Raw genomic sequence first — 18,376 nt, forward strand, 5'->3', positions numbered from 1 at the left:
CAGGGAAAACCTGGCAGGAAGAACAGGCAGGAAAACAAAAGTAGGGAAGACAAGACAGGAAAAGCCGTGAAAAGACAGGAAGAGAACAAGCAGGAAAAGGAAAGAAATACAGTGAAAAGAAAAAGCAGAAAGACCGGAAAAACAACAGATAAAAGCACAGAAAAGCAGTGGAAAAAGCAGGGAAAAGACAGAAAGAAAAAGCAGAGAAACAAAAGAAAAGGAAGGGTCAGAGTGAAAAGTAGGGAAGGGGATGGGAGTGAGTGGTGAGAAAGGATGGGAACTTTTGGGGAGAGAAAAGGCCATGCAATGTTATTGTTCCCAAAGAGGGAAATGAACTACAGTTTCTACTGAAAAGAAAATGAAAAGGATATTAAAACTATTTTAGCTGAAGTTACTATGCTTGACTTTTTCTTCAGACAAGAAGCTCTCATTGTCCCCATGAAAGAACTCTGAATATGATATTTCTGATTTTCAAAGCTCTGACTCCTGAGGTTCCTAAATTTGTATTCCCAGGTCACTGAGGTTATGTCAGGACATGAACCTTCATAATATCACTACAACAAAGTGACCTCTACATGATTTCAAGGCGGTGCCACAGTGATGTTTCTACTTGTAGCACGTTGTGTTTACAGAGCAAATGCCCCTTTCCCAAACACACAGAATAGTACTGCCTCTGTGTACGGGAGTTACCAGACTGATGTGAGACAGCACACCTAGAGAAGAGTACAATAAAGTTGGTTATTCCCAGAATATACTTATGTACAGCATTTTTCTTGGAAGAAATACTAGTGTACAAAAAAAAAAAGTGGTAAAATTTACTCATACACAAGGCAAACACTTTATACAGGCAGGAGACCAATTCAGGTGAAAATAAGGACGCAGCAGTGCTCTGGTGCATCACAGCAAAGAGAAGGAATCCCTCTGGAACTGCTCTAGCCCTGCTCTGGGAAAGAAGCTGAGTGAGGCTGAAGCTGTGAAAGCCAAATTCCCTTCAGCTCACTGTTGACTCCAAGGTCTCTGAATGGAGTTTCCTTTGATTGTAAGGTATGAAAGGGTTTGTTGCACTGAAAACGCAGACTAGCTCACAACTTGCTCCATTCAGGACTAGCCTTTCTACCCGCTTTCGATAAAGAGAGCTCCTTGCAGTCTCAAGATTATTAACTCAACCTACTGTTGACATTTCATGCTGGGAAGGACTTGTGAAGGGAGTCCTGAATGGGCTACAAGTCGGCAGGAAAGTCCAAAGGAGGAGAGTGGCTTTGGAACACCACAGCAAGTGGTACGTGAGAGGTCTCTTCTACTGGTGAGGAGGAAGAGAGATCCGGAGGAAGGCAGCCTGGGTGGAGAGGTTTTCTGCTTGACATCTTCAATTAGTTTCTTCAGAACAAACAAGCTCACTTTTATTTTTTCACATATTTTCCAAGTCACTAACCAACTAATTGTCTTTTGACAGTCAACATCTGTCACATTGATGTCCTTTCCTCCCACTTCTCACAGGGAGACCTACAGGAGGAAGATCTGGTTACTGATTTCTATTGACTCGTCTATGCTACTGTCCTTTTTTTCACTCAAAACCACACAGAACACCTGTAAGACCTGAAGTTGCAGGAAATTCTTAAAATCCATGGGATTTTCCAAAAGATTCATAAGCTAGTGCTCTCAGCAGGACTCATCTCTGTGATGATCACACAAAACTGGATTTGAGAAGCAATGTTTTTAACCTTTTCCTCACTTATAGTTGTTTTTTTTTTAGGGACCAGTCTGAGGATTGCTTTGAAAACTGAGTCAAATTTCTTTATACACACACTGCAGAAAGTCAGCACAGCAGCAGGAAAGCCTGAGTTCTTTGTTAAAAACCCAGAAGAAAGCTACCAAGCCATATCTTCAAAATTATAAGCTACTGCCACACCATTGCCTTAAGCAGTGAGAACAGGCTGACACTGTGCAGAAAAATTCAATGGAAAAACGCAATGCAAGCACGTTAAGACAATAAGTGTGTCCTACAGTTAAACACACCAACTTTCAACACCCCTCAACAAATAAATGCTTTGAATGAAAATGTTGGTATCAGTACAAATTGCAAACGGCAATCCTTTAGAATCAACCTGTTTTTTCTAGAAGGAATAAAACTGTTCATCTGTTGCTCCACTGGCAAAACAATGCCTTCCCAGAAAGTTTTTGTGATAGACTCTACCAGGAGGCTGCAACAACGAAGAATCCAAATGGCTAATGTATTCAAGAGAACATTGCATATATTATAAAAGCATTCATATTGGACACCAACACGTTTCTAGGAGACGCTGCAGCACTGCCTGATGGTACACAACAGCTTCATGAGATTTGTTTGTTTGCACGCAGAACAATGATGGAAGCAAAATGCCAAGATGTTTTTGTACTTTCTTTGTTAACCAAACAGCTTTAAACTAAAATTGATGTGAAGTTCTAGAAAGTATGACGCCCTTGTAACCAAAATATATGCCAAAACGCCATGACAATTTTATTCCAGGATGCTGGAGTTTGCAGCAGTGGGAAGCAGAAATTCCTGTTGAAGCTGTTCCTACAGAGGACTTGGAGAGTAACAGCTGGACTGCATGACTTACCAGAGTAGAGAAGATGTACAGGAAAGAGAAATAGAAGAAAATTCCAGTGTACTACACAAGGAGTTTAATTGCATTGCCTTGTTTATCTAGAGCCACATTACATTCTGTTGTCCAAAACGCATGATCTATGTTTGGGTTGGCTCACTGAAATTCAGACCAAGTTGCCCCAGCCCAGGGTGCATCTGCACTTTAGGATTATTAGAATTTGGTTTAAAAAGCCAAATCTGGTCCATACACTCTTCCTGAAAGGAATTATGACATATTTACAATAACAGTAGTTCTGTCTTACCAATGAGGGTGTTATCAGCCTTAATTTTCAAAAAAATCGCCAATGCTTTTTCTTGTTTAGACTGAAAATACCGGGCCTGCTTTCCTTACAGGTGAGTTTTCTGTTTGAGGTTTGCAGCTTTTCACTATGACACTGTTTATCATTATTTAGCTGGGATACTTTTCACTGTTGCTCACTGTGGAAAAATTGCTTGTTGTGAAACAAAGGAGGTCCTGCCTTAGGAACAAGGACCTACGGGGGATTCACAATGAAATATGTTTTAGGCTACATAGATCCTGCACCCTTTCTACTCCATGGCAACAATTTTTTTAAGGATGTCTTTGGTCAGCATCACTTCCATTCTCATCCTACAAAACACACATACAAGTTTCAATAAATAATCACTCACTCATAAACATACACTACTTGGGGTTTGGGGTTTTTTACTCCTACAATTCTAAAACTCTATTTATAACATCTGCTGTGGTTTGACACTTTTAAGATCTTACCAGGCTCTGCTTTCAGCCCATTTTAACGTACGTATCTCAGCCCTAATTAGTAAATAAAATCCCTTCAGCTGCCTACATGCAGACAATACACTCTATCCATTGCTGCTGCTTCTCCCAGTCACAGAATCACATGGGGTTGGAAGGGACCTCTGGAGATCACCTAGTCCAACTCCCTGCCAAAGCAGGTCCACCTAGAGCAGGTTGCACAGGAATTTGTCCAGGTGGGTCTTATCTCTCCAGCATATCCTTGTTTGGTCTGTTGTCAGAAATCAAATCCTCCTCCTTCAATTTAACCTTTCTAAATGGCAATAAAACCACCCCAACTTTTCATTTCTGCTCTCTTGCAAACTTCCAAATTTGACCCAAGTCTGGATTCAAGTCCACCTTGAAACAAAACACCCAGCTACATTCTAGACAGCTCTGACATTAATTACTAGAATCCAACCTTCTGTGAAAAACGTATTTCCCGCTCAAAATAGATCTGTTAAGCCTCATTCAATATGGCCACGAAGTTCTTCATTTAGCTTCCCTCACATGCTTTCCCATGAGCAGGACCACATAAAAAATTTCTTGGTCCCACTTTCAATTAAGGTCTGCACAATTCCATTCCAGCTAAGGGTATTTCTCTCCCCTCCCTATGCTGTTATTCACATTGGTCAGACCCCCTCCCACACAGAACATCCTTTCAATTCCAACCCTTATCCTCTTTTAGATCTCTGATCCACACTTTCCCTCTAGAATCTATGAATATTTCTTCGAGTGAATTACATTTTCTCCCTAGCATCCAGCAGAGGAGCCTGAAGTTTAAAACTTTTAACTAACATCTTTGTCTGGCTTATGAAGTGTATCATGTTCTCATATCATTCAGGGCCTCAAGGACAGTCACGGTGACCATCTTGTGATTGAACTCTGTGATGCTCTGCAATATCTAGCATAAAACATAATAAACAACAGAAACTGTAAATCCTTGCAGGTCTAGGCAGATCATATATATTTGATAGGGCTAGTATGGAGAACTGTTGAAATGAAAACAAGGCATCTTATTCAATACGGAAAAAATAGTTGAACTATAAATGTGAGGTGGAGAAATAAATACCAATTGCAAACTTCTCAACATGAGGTTGCTTCTGTAGAACCCCACAAAACCAGGGATATATAACAGAAAAAAACCAATTTGGCAAGGTGACCTTCTTTGCTTGGCAGATGCAAGATGCTGAGCAATTCTAATGTCCATCCTTCTTAGTAAAATAGTTCACTTGCCAAAGTCATGTTGGATCACATACAAACTATCCTCATGAGATCAACACTCAGCAAGAACTCTACCTTGTAGTCAGTTACTTGTGTGATTTGCACTAGAAAGAAGATACTTCTATACTATTCAGAAGGTCCATATAATGATCTTATTGAAATATATTTGTTCTATAAATCAGCACAACATATCCACCACTCTGTCAGAAGGTTAGATTTTAGATTACTTCCTCATTAAAAAAGGATGCTTCTGATGGGTTTCAACAGGAAATATCTTCAAAGGTATTTAAGATTTTTCAGTTATCGAGAATAAAATATAAGCACATTGATGGTTTAATGAAAATAACGATGGTAAAGTGATAAACAATGAAGACAAGTCACATCTATAGCTGAATCCAACCCTTCTGTAAACCAGTCCCGTTCAGACATCATTATACTTACAGGATGGAAGACTACATCCTGGAAGAGCAGCAGTTCTGAAAAGGATTTAGGAATCATGATGGATAATCATCTAAATTTACAATCTTTTAATGCAAATAACTGAGACTGAAAGATTTAAAAATGCAATCCTTGGAGGTATAAACAAACAAGCGAAGATATAAACTGAAAGGTTCAAGAATGTACCTGCACATACTACACGCACACAGCAATACTGAAATTACTACCAGACGCTGTATGCAGTTCTTATGTCCACGCTTTAGAATGGATTTTAAAACATCTGAAGTTTCAGAAGAGCCGTAAAAGCTTTACAGTTAGAGATTTAAGGAACTCCATCTATATAGGTTATTAAAGTTAACATATTTTTATGTGAATAAAGTGAAGTAGTTTAAAACTAGAGTAGTTATTCATTATTCTAATAGGCAGCTAGCTATCTGATGGCCAGCAGCTGTAACTAAACAGTCCTAAAACTGAAGGAGGACTAAGAGTATGGAAAATAACCTAGCTGAATCACTCAAGAGACACGGAAAAATCCTCACACTTGAAGAATCTATATGAAAATCAGCTATCTTTTTCAAAAAGTATGTTCTACTGCACCAAAGAGGTACAGACTTCATGATGCAGAAATAACTAGACTGAGTTCTAGGGATAATGACATGCCAGTCGGATTATTTCATTACCATGGTCACTTCTGGCCTTAAAATCAGCTAGTCTGTAATAGGTAGAAAGCTGCAGTGCATATAAGAACATTCAAACTAACAGATGATAATATAAAGAACTCAAACTACAAGTACAGTCCATCAGAATCAAGCAGAGCTGTGTTCATACATCAATGATAACCTTGCTGTTTCAATTAAAAACTCAGAATTATCTGTTATGCCTCCAACTTTTACTTTCATATTTTTAAGTCTGTTTCAATGTATCTGATATTTACATATTATAGTATAATTATACCTACCATACCATGGCTTGGAGTAGGTTAATTGCATAGGAAGATTTACTATGTTTACATTTTTTTCTTAAATTACTCTTTTTTTAAAAAGCACAGTAAAGAGTCTGAGGACAAATTATTCAACTGTTTATCATACATAAGACTGCATGACTATAATACAAAGGGCTTGTCTTTTCATTTAACGTTACAATATACACAGCAAGTCCGGACTAGATCTTACAATCTGAACACAGGTATTTAACCTTTTCCATGCTGTTTATGTTTACAATGCACAGAAGTCCTGTAACCAAACTGTGTAGTAAAGCACACAAAACTGGACTGTAACATAACACAGTATGCAGAAGCACTGGATTTTATGATTTCTTCTCTATGTCGATATTTTTCTTTTAACTGCTTTATTTTTTGGCGCTTGCTAAGGTGTGGCAACCCGCGCACAGAAAAATTACCCAGATTTCATATTACCCTTATATTCCTAGACAGCAGTAAGTACTGGATTCCTTTTTATATTGCTAAACTCAAACTCAGCATCCTGTTTCTAAGGTGATAGCCTTCCAAATCCTGTAAACTTCTCTGAATTACTGAGTTTAAAAATTAAAAAAAACCAAAACCAAACAAACCCAGGAAAAAAACCCACTTTCATCCACAGGGTTGACGTGTCGTTACAAAAGAAATATGGATCGCTTGATTTAAAAAAATCATGATTTACAAAAAATGGTAATCCCAAGTATTCATTCCCATTTACATGGTAGTCAGCTGCTGCGTTGCCACTGTAAGTATAAAAAATTCAACCTTTTAGTCTGAAAAAATGAGACAGCCACATGGAATTGACCAGTATGAACTCTGATTTTTCTGCTAAATTAACTTTTAAGAGGGCTTACTGGCAGAGGTAGATCACTGCTTCTGTAATGGGCAAACAATGTTAATCTGGGATGGGCAATCAATGAATTACCCTTACTCTTTCAAATGTTTTTCATGGAGCTTTTACTTTTCATATAAATAAATCTGGTAATGGGCCCGTAAATTTTGCAACTGCCAAGCTGACTGTGTTATATTAAGGCAGCATTACCCAAAAATTAGGCACCTGTTAAATACAGCCTGCTAACCTCAGGTCTCATGTGAGTGTTTTGCTTTACTCAGACTATTATTTTGGACCTGTTCATGCAATCAAGGTCTTGCCTTCAAGTTTACAATTATGTTAATAAGGAATACAAGAATCAACTGCTGGTTTCATAGCTTCTGGATCTAGTGTCCCTTTTACCTTCAGAAGCCTGAACACATTTATAATGTAACAGATGTTATAGTCTCGAAGTAGATGTCAATCTATTATGTTCAGTACACAGATTGCTGTAAATGTATTGGCTATGAATTCAACAACAGTTCCAGTTTTGTTTAAGCAATAGTACAGCCATAATTTTCAACTGACATTTAAAAATGGTCTAGTTACACCTTGTGTCAAAGTGCAGAACTGCTACATTATTGGTTACAGACATCTATGTGCTATAAAAACAGCTTTGGTACAATAAATTATCAAAAAAGAAAATAAATTTTTGTAAAATTCACAGCATAATTGTGAGGCAAAAAAGCAGTCACATAAAATTCTGCATTTTTAAAAATGTTCAGGATGAACAGAAGACGTCTTTGTGCAGAAGTAATGGTGGAGAAACCACGTGCCGAGAAAAAGCAAAAGAAAAAAGTAAAAAGCAGGAAGGGACACAGTTGTAGCTATTTCCATCAAACGCAAACCACTACTCCTGTGACCTTCAACCAATAAGGAAGTCAACTTTATGACACACGCAAAGTGACCTTGCAATACCTTACAATAAGTGGGTCACAAAAGTCTATTTTAAAAGAAAGGCCTCTTGAATTACCCATTCTCTGTGTTTTCAGCATTAAGGACTGTCTGCAAAAGCATGTCCAAAAGTGATTGCATCTGAAATGGTAGGCTCTTCTAACTTAAGAGTCCAAATCCATAAGGCCAAAGGTTATCCCAAAGACCACCACTTAGACCTCCCCAGGACTGGCCAGGACCGACCCGTTGATTGCTTCTCAGTGCACCTCAGTTATGAAACCAGTCATATTTCAATACTAACTGACTGTGGTCTCCAAAATATGAGACCCACAGAATCCCAATTACAATTGCTGCTTTGATCCTCAGTAGATTCAGAAAAGGAGAGTTCTGATCACCGCCACTTAGCATGCTTAATGTGCCTTACAAACTCCATTACAACCGTCCCTTTTTACAGCTGAAGAATATATATTTGTGTAATCTGAAGGTCCCTCTTTCTTACAGTACTGCATTTCTGTGCCCATGTTTGTTTGGGGAACTAAAAAAAATATATATATATTACTCACTCCCCTCCCACCCAAAAACTTCAAAGGGCCTTTTTAGAAATCATGTGCAATGCCTTTAAAAAGAAACTAGTTTGCAACTACAACTAACATTTGAACAATAACCCCTGTTGAATGAGATCAAAAAAAACCCCTCCCCCAAAAAACAAACTATGACTAGGTTGTGGCAAGTTAAAATGGGGGAAGCAAAAGGTGAACACCACTAAGCTATCCATTACAGTGGGTCCGGACATGGCTCTTTAAAAAAAAAACCAACCAAAAAAAAAAGCCCCAAAAAACCAACAAAAAAAAACTTCATTGTCCCTTTGCAATCTTTTCAAGTTTAAAAAAATAGTCAGCTTTTCCCTCCTGTAGCGGTTCAGTGAGTTTATCTCCTTCTGATTCAAGCAGCTTTGCACTTTGTTTTTGGAAAAACACCACTTCTATAAAAACACACAAGAAACAAACTTAGTTTCAGTTTAGTCACGAGCTAGCCACAGGACTTTGCTGAACACAAACTCCTGTCATGGGAGACTCTTCTCTATCAATTCCTTGCCTCATTGCAAGGTGTCCTTCAGTCATGTAATGAGCAGGACCTGTATTAGCAGAAAACTGGTATGTTGGATGTCCAGCTATGCCAGTTTCTTGGCGCGGATTAGAGTAGACTGTTAAATTCATGTCCATAGCTCCGTTTTGTCCAAAGTCCAAGGTATTAGCAGCCACTGGGCGGTTCTGATAGGCCTGATTGCCTTGGTTACCAGTAGAGGAGGAAGATGTAGAGGAAGAAGTAGTTGAGGAAGACAGGGATGTCATGGAGTGGTGACTGTGGCCCACCTCCATAGAATCCTGGGTGGAGGAGCTGTTTGTTGGAGAATTGTAGACTCTCGGCCTGGTCCGGCTACCCAAGGCTTGCTGTCCATGATGGTGGTGGTGGTGGTGGTGATGGTGGTGGTGGTGAGAGCTATTTCCGTGATGATGATGTAATGCATTCTGTTGTTGAGGGGTTACGTGGAAGGTGGTTTCTTGAACTGGATGGTTTTCAACAGTGACCTGCGTAGGAGCTTCAGTGGCTGTCCAACCAATTGGAGGAGGAAACTGTTGTCGAACCTATGTTAATAAGCAAAATAAAAATTAAAAAGCTTACTCAAATCTGTCTATTTGCAATACATGAGAGAGATTAAGCTATTAATATTTATGCTAACTTTTAAAAAAGTTAACCAAACCTTGCAGTTGCCAGATTTTTCTAGAAATGTATGCATGTAGTTAAAAAGCATTTCTAATACACTTTTGAAAATATACCTTAAGAAAAATGGGTTCACATTCTGGACTTTTTTTTTCAAACAATTTAAGTAAGCCCAATATATGACCTTACTGTCAAAGCTATAGAAGCAGCTTTACATAACAGTAGCAATAAACAACATAGTATTTGTATACACCTATAACAATAAGGCCCTGATCCCTGACTCAGGCCTCTGGATACAATAAGCATACAAAGCTAAATTAATATGTTGTAGTTCAAATCTTTAATAGTATCAACAGCATTAGAGGAGTACTACCCACACCTCTGGAAGAATATAGTTGATTAAAGATTACTAAAAAAGCAAGACCTAGCTACACACAAATTTATTGCATAAATTAAATTTTCTACTTGGGAGAACTTATACTTTTATCTCTTCTGCACTGAAATATAAATATTACTGAATTATTTCATAGAATCATAGAATGGTTTGGGTTAGAAGGGACCTTAAAGATCATCTAGTTCCAACCCCCCTGCCATGGGCAGGGACACCTCCCACTAGAGCAGGTTGCTCAAAGCTCTACCCTGTCTGGCCTTGAACACCTCCAGGGATGGGGCATCCACAACTGCTCTGGGCAACCTGTTCCAGTGTCTCACCACCCTCACTGTAAAGAATTTCTTTCTGGCATCTAATCTAAATCTCCCCTCTTTCAATTTAAAACCATTACCCCTTGTCCTGTCACTACACTTCCTGACAAAGAGTCCCTCTCCAGCTCTCCTGTAGGCTCCCTTCAGATATTGAAAGGTCCGTTATAAGGACCTCCCCACAGCCTTCTCTTCTCCAGGCTGAAAAACCCCAGTGTTAATTAGTTTTAGGTATTTAATATTCTCAGAAAATTCATATAGATCAAACAGACAAAAGCTCTACTTAAGCATACCTGTGGGCTGTGTGTTTCACAGTCCATCGCTTGAACAGCAGCAGTGAAGTGTCCACCACTATGTCGATGCTGGTGTGTAGGGTCTGACCGTGCCCTTCCACTGTTGCTTGTTCCAGAAGATCCACCTATAAAATCATAACATGCTCAATAACTAAAGGGACATAAAATATAAAGTAAGCTGTAAAACAATTACAGCTTTAAAATATTTAAACAGCTTCAAGGTGAAAATACGAGATCTATGGTAATCACTCACATTTTTGCTCATTTACTTTTTAGTTTTTGTTGGAGCTGCTACCTGTTCCAGCTGATTAAAATAATTTATTTTTTTTTTATGAGCCTGACTGACATATTTGTTTTTTAACAAAACAAAACAAAAACCAATCAACCAAAAAAACCAGAGAATATTTATCTGGAAAAGATTCCTTTGGTGTGATTAGGAAATACAATTTTGTTATCTGCTAATGAGAAAAACTTACCTGAGCTTGAAGATGTACTAGAGGTGGTTCCTGAAGACTGTGACTGCTCCATGGCAGGACTCGTAGACACACTGTTACTTGTGTTTGTACCTTCGTCTGCTGTTTTCTTAAAGAAACTATGCTGTAGGGCATAGTAAGGTTGAATTCGTGTCTTAGGGTCATAATCAAGCATCCTTAAGATGAGGTCTTTGAACTTCAAGTAGTCAGCTACAGTATGACCCGATTCCCCAGCACGACGTCCACCTGGTCCTCCTGTTTCAACTCCTAGTATATTGTGAAGTTTACGAGTTCCAGGCGGTTTGTATTCCTGTTGGGAAGTTAGAAATTGTTTGAAATCAAATTATATATTAAGCCTCGGATGTGCATTGTTTAATCATGCCTTAAAAGGGAATAAGTCAAATAAAAGTAAGAAACTATCCAATACTACAGAAAGCATTATTTAAACAACCTGTCTTACAACATGGGACAATAAAAACAATAAAGCTACATTTTCAGTAAGGCAAGATGTAAAACTAAGTAACATCTCGCCTTCTTTTTGAAGAAACAGTCCATATTATCATCCTAGTTACATAACCTACCCTTTTTCCATCTTTGGTCTTCTTCAAGTTCCAAGTGCCCTCTGGCAACTTCTCAAAGAACTTTCTTGCTTTTGGTGCTTGGTCAAGGATGTGGGTAGGTGGAATCCCCAGAACTTCCACTATTTTATTCATTTGATCCACCTGTTCCAAACAAATAATATTTGTGTAAAACATGTGACAGGCAGCTGAGCAGTGCAACAGAGCGAGATTCTAGTCACATGGGAAGCAAATGTTAACTACCCAGATAAGTTCTAAAGTAATTGTGAGATTATAAGAAAAATCCAGTATGTACAAAACAAATTAGTGAATAAGAGGTGGGACTCAGAAAATTATTAACAGGCAATTTAGAGCTCTGACAAAAGGCATTGCTGTCATTGACATCCATTAATTTTAGAATTACTATACTTCCCTAATTTATACATTACAATTAAACAGATGAAAGTCATGATCAGAATGAACAAAACAAAATAATCAAAACTACTATCGTAACATAGCTACATACCTCATTTGCCCCACTAAAAAGAGGCTCTCCAGTGTGCATCTCAACTAAAATACACCCAAGGGACCACATATCAATTGCAAGATCGTAAGGCATTCCCAGTAGCACCTCTGGTGATCGATAAAAACGACTCTGGATATATTGGTATATCTGAAATAAAAACATCTAAAGGTTAATACACAGCATCCAAAAACAGAACTACTATGAAATACATTTTTGGTGTAGGGAAAGCCAAGACATCAGTGTCACTAAAAAATATCTACGCATTACAGTAATAAAAATATGGAAATCTTAATTCTTAAGAAAACAGTAGCATTCACACTGTCATACACAAAAAAAAAGGAAAAGTGCAGATTCACTCATGATAACAGTATTTTACACTTTAGGATTGATGCATGTAATCTCATGCAATTACAGGTAATCATACAGAAAAATTTTAGTCTGATATCACCCTAAGAAAAAACATCCCACAAGGCACATCAGAATCACATAACACTTCAGACTGAACTGATAGTAAAAGATCAAAAGCCACAATTATGATGTGATGAAATGAGATGAAATTATCAGGTAATTCCAGGAACTAGAAAACAACACATGGGAAAAAGCAACCTCCTTCCACCCCTAACTATCCTGCTCATTTCACAAGACAGATAATTCTATCTTGATTCTAAATTTGGAGACTGGCTTAAATGTAGGCATAATAAAAAAAAAAAACCAAAACAACAAAGCAACCCCAAAAGCCATAACAAAAAAAAACCCCAAACTAACTCTAAAACCCTTAACAAAAACCAACCCAACAAAATACCCAAAACAGAACTGTACATTGTATTCCAAGTGATGTGCAATTTTATCCACCACTTTCCACAAAGCTGCTGACATTTCTTTACTGCTTTTAAAGTTAAATTTAATGCATAATCACACTAGATTTTTGTATTTGTGCTTCTTAACATCTCAAGATTATCTTATGATTGACCTAATCAATCTAGATAGCATTTTACCTCCTGGTGTCTTCTTTCACCCCAGGGTGAAAAGTTTCTAGTTTAAAGTAAAAAGTCCTGTTATTAATCTAAATATATGTCTCACCACTGCTTTCAATACAATATTCAATATCCTGACCCAAACCTATTATGGGAAAAAGTGACAAGGTGCTACTCGCCAGTCCCAACTTCCTAAGGGGACTTCTGTTAAAGTTACTCCATGAAGTTTCTTAATTCTTCTCATATAATGAACCCATCTGCAGTATTACTACTCATACTTCATGTCTTTTGCAAATGTTGTGTATTTTGGGGAAGTTTTTTGGTTGGTTTGTTTGGGTTTTTTTAACATGAAGCTTTCTCAAAGCAAAAAGATATTCACAAATTTATAGGTAAAACTGCCAAAGGTACAAAATGGACCTGGGAAGGATCAAAATCCTTTTTCCAAAGAAAATGAAGTCTAATTTCTATCTACAGAAGTCTTCCTTACCTCTCTAGCTAACAATTTGTTTTCAGTGAACAAATAAAGCAAAGGTACCCTGAATAGAAGTGGTCATTTGCTCAGCCAAATGTAATTCTTGCAACCAGGGAAGAGCCTATTTGTACTAGGACTATAAGGTGCAAGCTGAACATGACATCCTGATAAGCTTGTCAGACAGACAATTGTCAGTACAAATCAAACACTTGAGGAGTATGATTCAAAGCTCTTCCTAAAGAACACAGGCTTTGGCATGCAACTGAATTATTTATGATCTTGAAATATTCACAGTTATTGTATATATTTTAACATTTCCTAAAGCAAATATCGAGCTAATTGGCTATGCTGGACTGACTATGCTCAACAGATTCCAACAGCTCAAATAAAAAATGCACTCATCTTCAAAGTACGCAAACAACAGGACACAATTACAAAGTACAGATCTATCCTAATCTGAAGCCCTTTGTCCTGGAAATGCTTTGCACATATGCATCTTTACGCATAGTATATCACCACTACCACTCAGCTTAGTCTTTCCACAGTTGCTAAAGTGTTTGTAAAAATGGTTTAGTTAGAGGATCTGGTTATAGTGCAGCGTAGTCTTCCTGCACTATCTCAACCCTCAAATACCTTATCTCCAAGGCACACTAAATAGAGAACATGAAGTGGAAGAAGTAATTCACATGTAATAAGAAAATAATAAAAAGAGCATTTTATTTAATAGCACTGCAGACTTCTACAATCAAGTGCTGATGCATTAACATAGCATAAAAACATAACAAAGGAGAAAAGAAAAATGGAAAGTTTATCACTATGGTGAAAATTTACCTACTACGGCACTAAAATCCATATTTAAAGCTCCTATGGACTGTTGATCTCTAACACCCTATGTAAAATTAGTTACTATTTCATTTAAGTCATCATTAATAAAGTTTGAATTAGCTATCTAGGTATTATCACTTAAAAATATAAATTTTATCATATGTATCCCACAGTAGCATAAACAGAATTTTTACTGATACTCACCCTCTGTCCAAGTTGACACGAACTGCCAAAATCAACAATCTTGATAGCGCTTCGTTTGGGGTTACAGAGCAGGATATTCTCAGGTTTTAGGTCACAGTGAATGATACTAAGTTCAGGAGTCGCCAGAAAAAGCAGTGCAGTGCACATCTGCTGTGCAAATTTTCGTGTCAGGTTCAATGAGACACCTCTGAAGTTGGTGTTCCTCAACAGATCATACAGATTGTAGGACAGCATTTCAAATACTAAGCAGAGATGGTTTCGGAACATGAAGTGGCGCTTCAAATGCACTTTAAAAAGAGAAGAAAATAATTAACACATGTCCTGTGTGATAAGTATTAAATACTAGTTACAACACAATGCTTAAATACTTTAATAAATAAGTAGGAAGCTAACCCATGAGTAAGATAATACAGTGTTACTTTTTTTTTTTCTAGATCATAGAATCATAGAATGGTTAGAGTTGGAAGGGACCTTAAAGATCATCGAGCCCCAACCCCCCTGCCATGGGCAGGGACACCTCCCACTAGAGCAGGTTGCTCAAGGCCACATCCAGCCTGGTCTTGAACACTTCCAGGGATGGGGCATCCACAGCTTCTCTGGGCAACCTGTTCCAGTGTCTCACCACCCTCACAGTAAAGAACTTCTTCCTAGTACCTAATCTAAATCTCCCCTCTTTCAGTTTAAAACCATTCCCCCTTGTCCTATCACTACACTCCCTGATAAAAAGTCCCTCCCCATCTCTCCTGTAGGCTCCCTTTAAGTACTGGAAGGCTGTTATAAGGTCTCCCCAGAGCCTTCTCTTCTCCAGGCTGAACTCCCAACTCTCTCAGCCTGTGATTATTTACAGAAAATTTCTGTTATGCCTAGGGTATGGAGCAACATTTTCACATCTGAGTTGTGGCTCAGGTGTACCTCACTAAAACTATAATAACCAATAAATAATTTAAAAGATAGAAGGGATATTTTTTCAAAATAAGTTATCACACTCCTATTAGCAAAGTCAAACACATTTGTGGGTATATAAAAATATCAACAAAAAAGGCAAGAAGTGCAAACTGTACATAATGCAACCTTTGTTGAAACACTTTTGATCTTTTTCAGGGGAGAGTTCATTTCTCCACCATCCTAAAATTGTGTTCAAGTCCAAGCAGATTGGAAAAAAGTGCACCTACAGTGGCAATCTCAACAACAAAGCAGGTATTGCACTTCAGACTGCATTATTTATTAGGAATTTCCCTTAAATTTACAGAGAAAATATTTTACTATCAGATTCATTTAACATATACTAAGACATTACTGCAATTTATAAGCCATGTCTTCAATGGATTACTTCAATTAATAAAACTGATCAATATTCTAAAGGCATCAAATTTATTTCAATCAGGCATAATCTCAATTTATGAAAGCAACCAATCCAGTCTAAATCCAATCAATTTTTTTCATGAAATAGGTGAAAAATTCATCACATTAATCTGTTAGAGGCAAGCAGTCTGTCAATCATTCAGGTTGGTTGCCACAAATAACAGAAAACTGAAATAGGACAAATACTTCAGCCCTCAGATAAAAAACAACACACGCCCCTTTTTGTCACAATAAAATCTTGAACCAGTATTAGCACGAGGCAAACTCAGACTTTCAGTTATTTAATGCCCTATGGATCTTTTTTTTCTCCATTATCATAAGCCAGTTCTTCATGTGTCCCTTACAACTTACCTGTATAATAACATTTACTTCCACCCCGATGTCAGTTCTTGCAATACATCATTGCCTAGACCTTATTTTCTCATCTTTGCCATGTTTCCACTATCTTCCCACCACGAAAGCATCAGCACCTTTTCATGTCCTTGTGGTCTTCCTACACTTGATTCCAATTCCTGCCCACACCACCTAAGCTTGCTGGACCTGTCAACTTACTCCAATTGATTTGTAGCTACCAGCATGCTCCTATCCAGCTAGTACCAGTTGCAACCACCACATAGTTCAAATAGTTTGGATACGAGCTGAACTTGGCACACCTTTCCTTCAGTGTAGACATGACATTTGAACATTTCTTCTCCAATCTGTCACCAATTTTTGCAAAACTTGAAGACCTTAATGCATTCTTACACTTGTGTTAGATCTGAAGCAGACCAGTCAGAAAGTTTGAAGTTATTGGAGGACTTCTGACAGAATCATAAGCAGTTAAACTTTACGTCCTTATAGATCATGCTACAGTGTATTTAACCATGTTCTCCCTGAAGTCTACATTTTACAGCACATAGTATATTGTAAAAACTTGCAATGCTTTCAGTTATACTCAGAATCATGTATCCGAAAGCCTATGAGGGATGAGTTGTCCACACATCCTACAGACTTATTTTTTCATTAATATGTTGAATGCTTCAATTAAGTCTTGTTGCAAAAGTATGTTCATAAGCAGTTATCCTGTATTTACAAATACTTTCCAGTGAAGTTCCTAGAGATCTCCATTTTCCATGGTCAGTTTTTGTAAAGCATGCAGTACAAGGTAGTCACTCAAAACATTATGTATTTGGGTTTTTTGATCTTTGCTGGTGCTGCCATGTTCATTGAATACTGTGTTAAATAAAAGGGGAGCTATTCAAATATACCCTAACAGATTTGGAAATCAGCTTGAAACAAGCATAAAATCACCTGTCTTAACAAAGGCGGTATATATTATTTTTCCACTATTCAAAATCACCAACACTTTTTTCTCCTTTTTTTTTTTTTTTCCTGTTTCAGCACTGCTCTCTATATAAAGCCATCCTGCCCTAACTCACAGAGGGAAATTATATGATGTTTTGGTGCTTTTCATTTTACCTGATGTTACAGACTCTAAAAATTTAAACTTTCAAGAGCTTAATTTGATGATGCTATAGTGTCTTTATTTGCTGAATTTGCTTAATCTGAAACTAGTCATGTCTTCAATGTTCCTGAAACATCTTTTTGATTCAGTATCCTGTGAAGTGTAGTTTTTGTTTTATGTAAACATATCAGTAATAAATTTAAGTTAAAAATACCTTAAAACCTTTTAGAATATATTTTATGTATTCAGTTTAAAGATAACAATCTAACATTCAGTAAAACAAGTTAAAATGTAACTGAATACTCATCAGTTAATTTAATACTACCAAATATTAACATTTCCCATCCCTGGAAGTGTTCAGGGCCGGGATGGATGGGGATTTGAGTAACCTGAGCTAGTGGGAGGTGTCCCTGCTCATGGCAGGGGGATTGGAACTAGATGATCATTAATGTCCTTTCTAACGCTAACCATTCTATGATTCTATGATTATTTCAAAGGTTTCTTCCTATTAAACTTCAGAAAGAAAAAAATAGTAATCCAATATATACATGCAAATCAGAAAAGCATAGCTGTTAGTATTTCAGCTTCTACAACGTAAAATAAAGGATGTTTAAAAATCAGTTGCATTTTCCTTAATCACTCTTCTTCACACTTCGCAGTCTCTCTATAACATGCTGTTGCTTTCCTTCCATCATCTTTTTGCCTAATTCTCCACTCCAGAGGATAGACAGGATTTAGTAAACCTTTTACACAAGCCGACTTCATTTCATCATTATTATAAAGTTTAAGTAGCATTATAATAAGTGAAGGGAACAGCAATCCAATCTACAGGAACTGTCAAAATTATAAGCTTTAAAATATTTCTGAGCTATAAATGGGCAAGACTTAACATTCGCACAAGTCTTATCTCAGCTTTGTTATACAACATTTTGAGCTTTTTAAACACACACAATCAAAAAATAATGATTAAACTAGCCAGAGAACTACTGTATAATCCTGGTTTATATTAAATATGCATGCT

General features: G+C 37.4%; 1 protein-coding gene across 1 annotated transcript in view; it reads right to left on the reverse strand.

Moving 5' to 3' along the window:
- Positions 1-5,618: 5,618 nt before the first annotated feature.
- The window catches only part of DYRK1A (dual specificity tyrosine-(Y)-phosphorylation regulated kinase 1A), an 88,813-nt gene continuing 76,055 nt past the window's right edge, over positions 5,619-18,376 (reverse strand). Inside the window, exons 7-12 of the mRNA XM_014938168.1 lie at positions 14,550-14,836; positions 12,075-12,221; positions 11,573-11,713; positions 10,995-11,301; positions 10,519-10,643; positions 5,619-9,450 (exon numbers count right to left, since the gene is read on the reverse strand). Of these exons, the coding sequence (XP_014793654.1) occupies positions 8,827-9,450; positions 10,519-10,643; positions 10,995-11,301; positions 11,573-11,713; positions 12,075-12,221; positions 14,550-14,836 (1,631 nt within the window). The 3' untranslated portion in view covers positions 5,619-8,826. The remainder of the gene's footprint in view (positions 9,451-10,518; positions 10,644-10,994; positions 11,302-11,572; positions 11,714-12,074; positions 12,222-14,549; positions 14,837-18,376) is intronic.

The sequence above is a fragment of the Calidris pugnax genome, unplaced genomic scaffold (assembly GCF_001431845.1).
Source record: "Calidris pugnax isolate Ruff unplaced genomic scaffold, ASM143184v1 scaffold25, whole genome shotgun sequence".
In the NCBI taxonomy this organism is placed as follows: domain Eukaryota; kingdom Metazoa; phylum Chordata; class Aves; order Charadriiformes; family Scolopacidae; genus Calidris; species Calidris pugnax.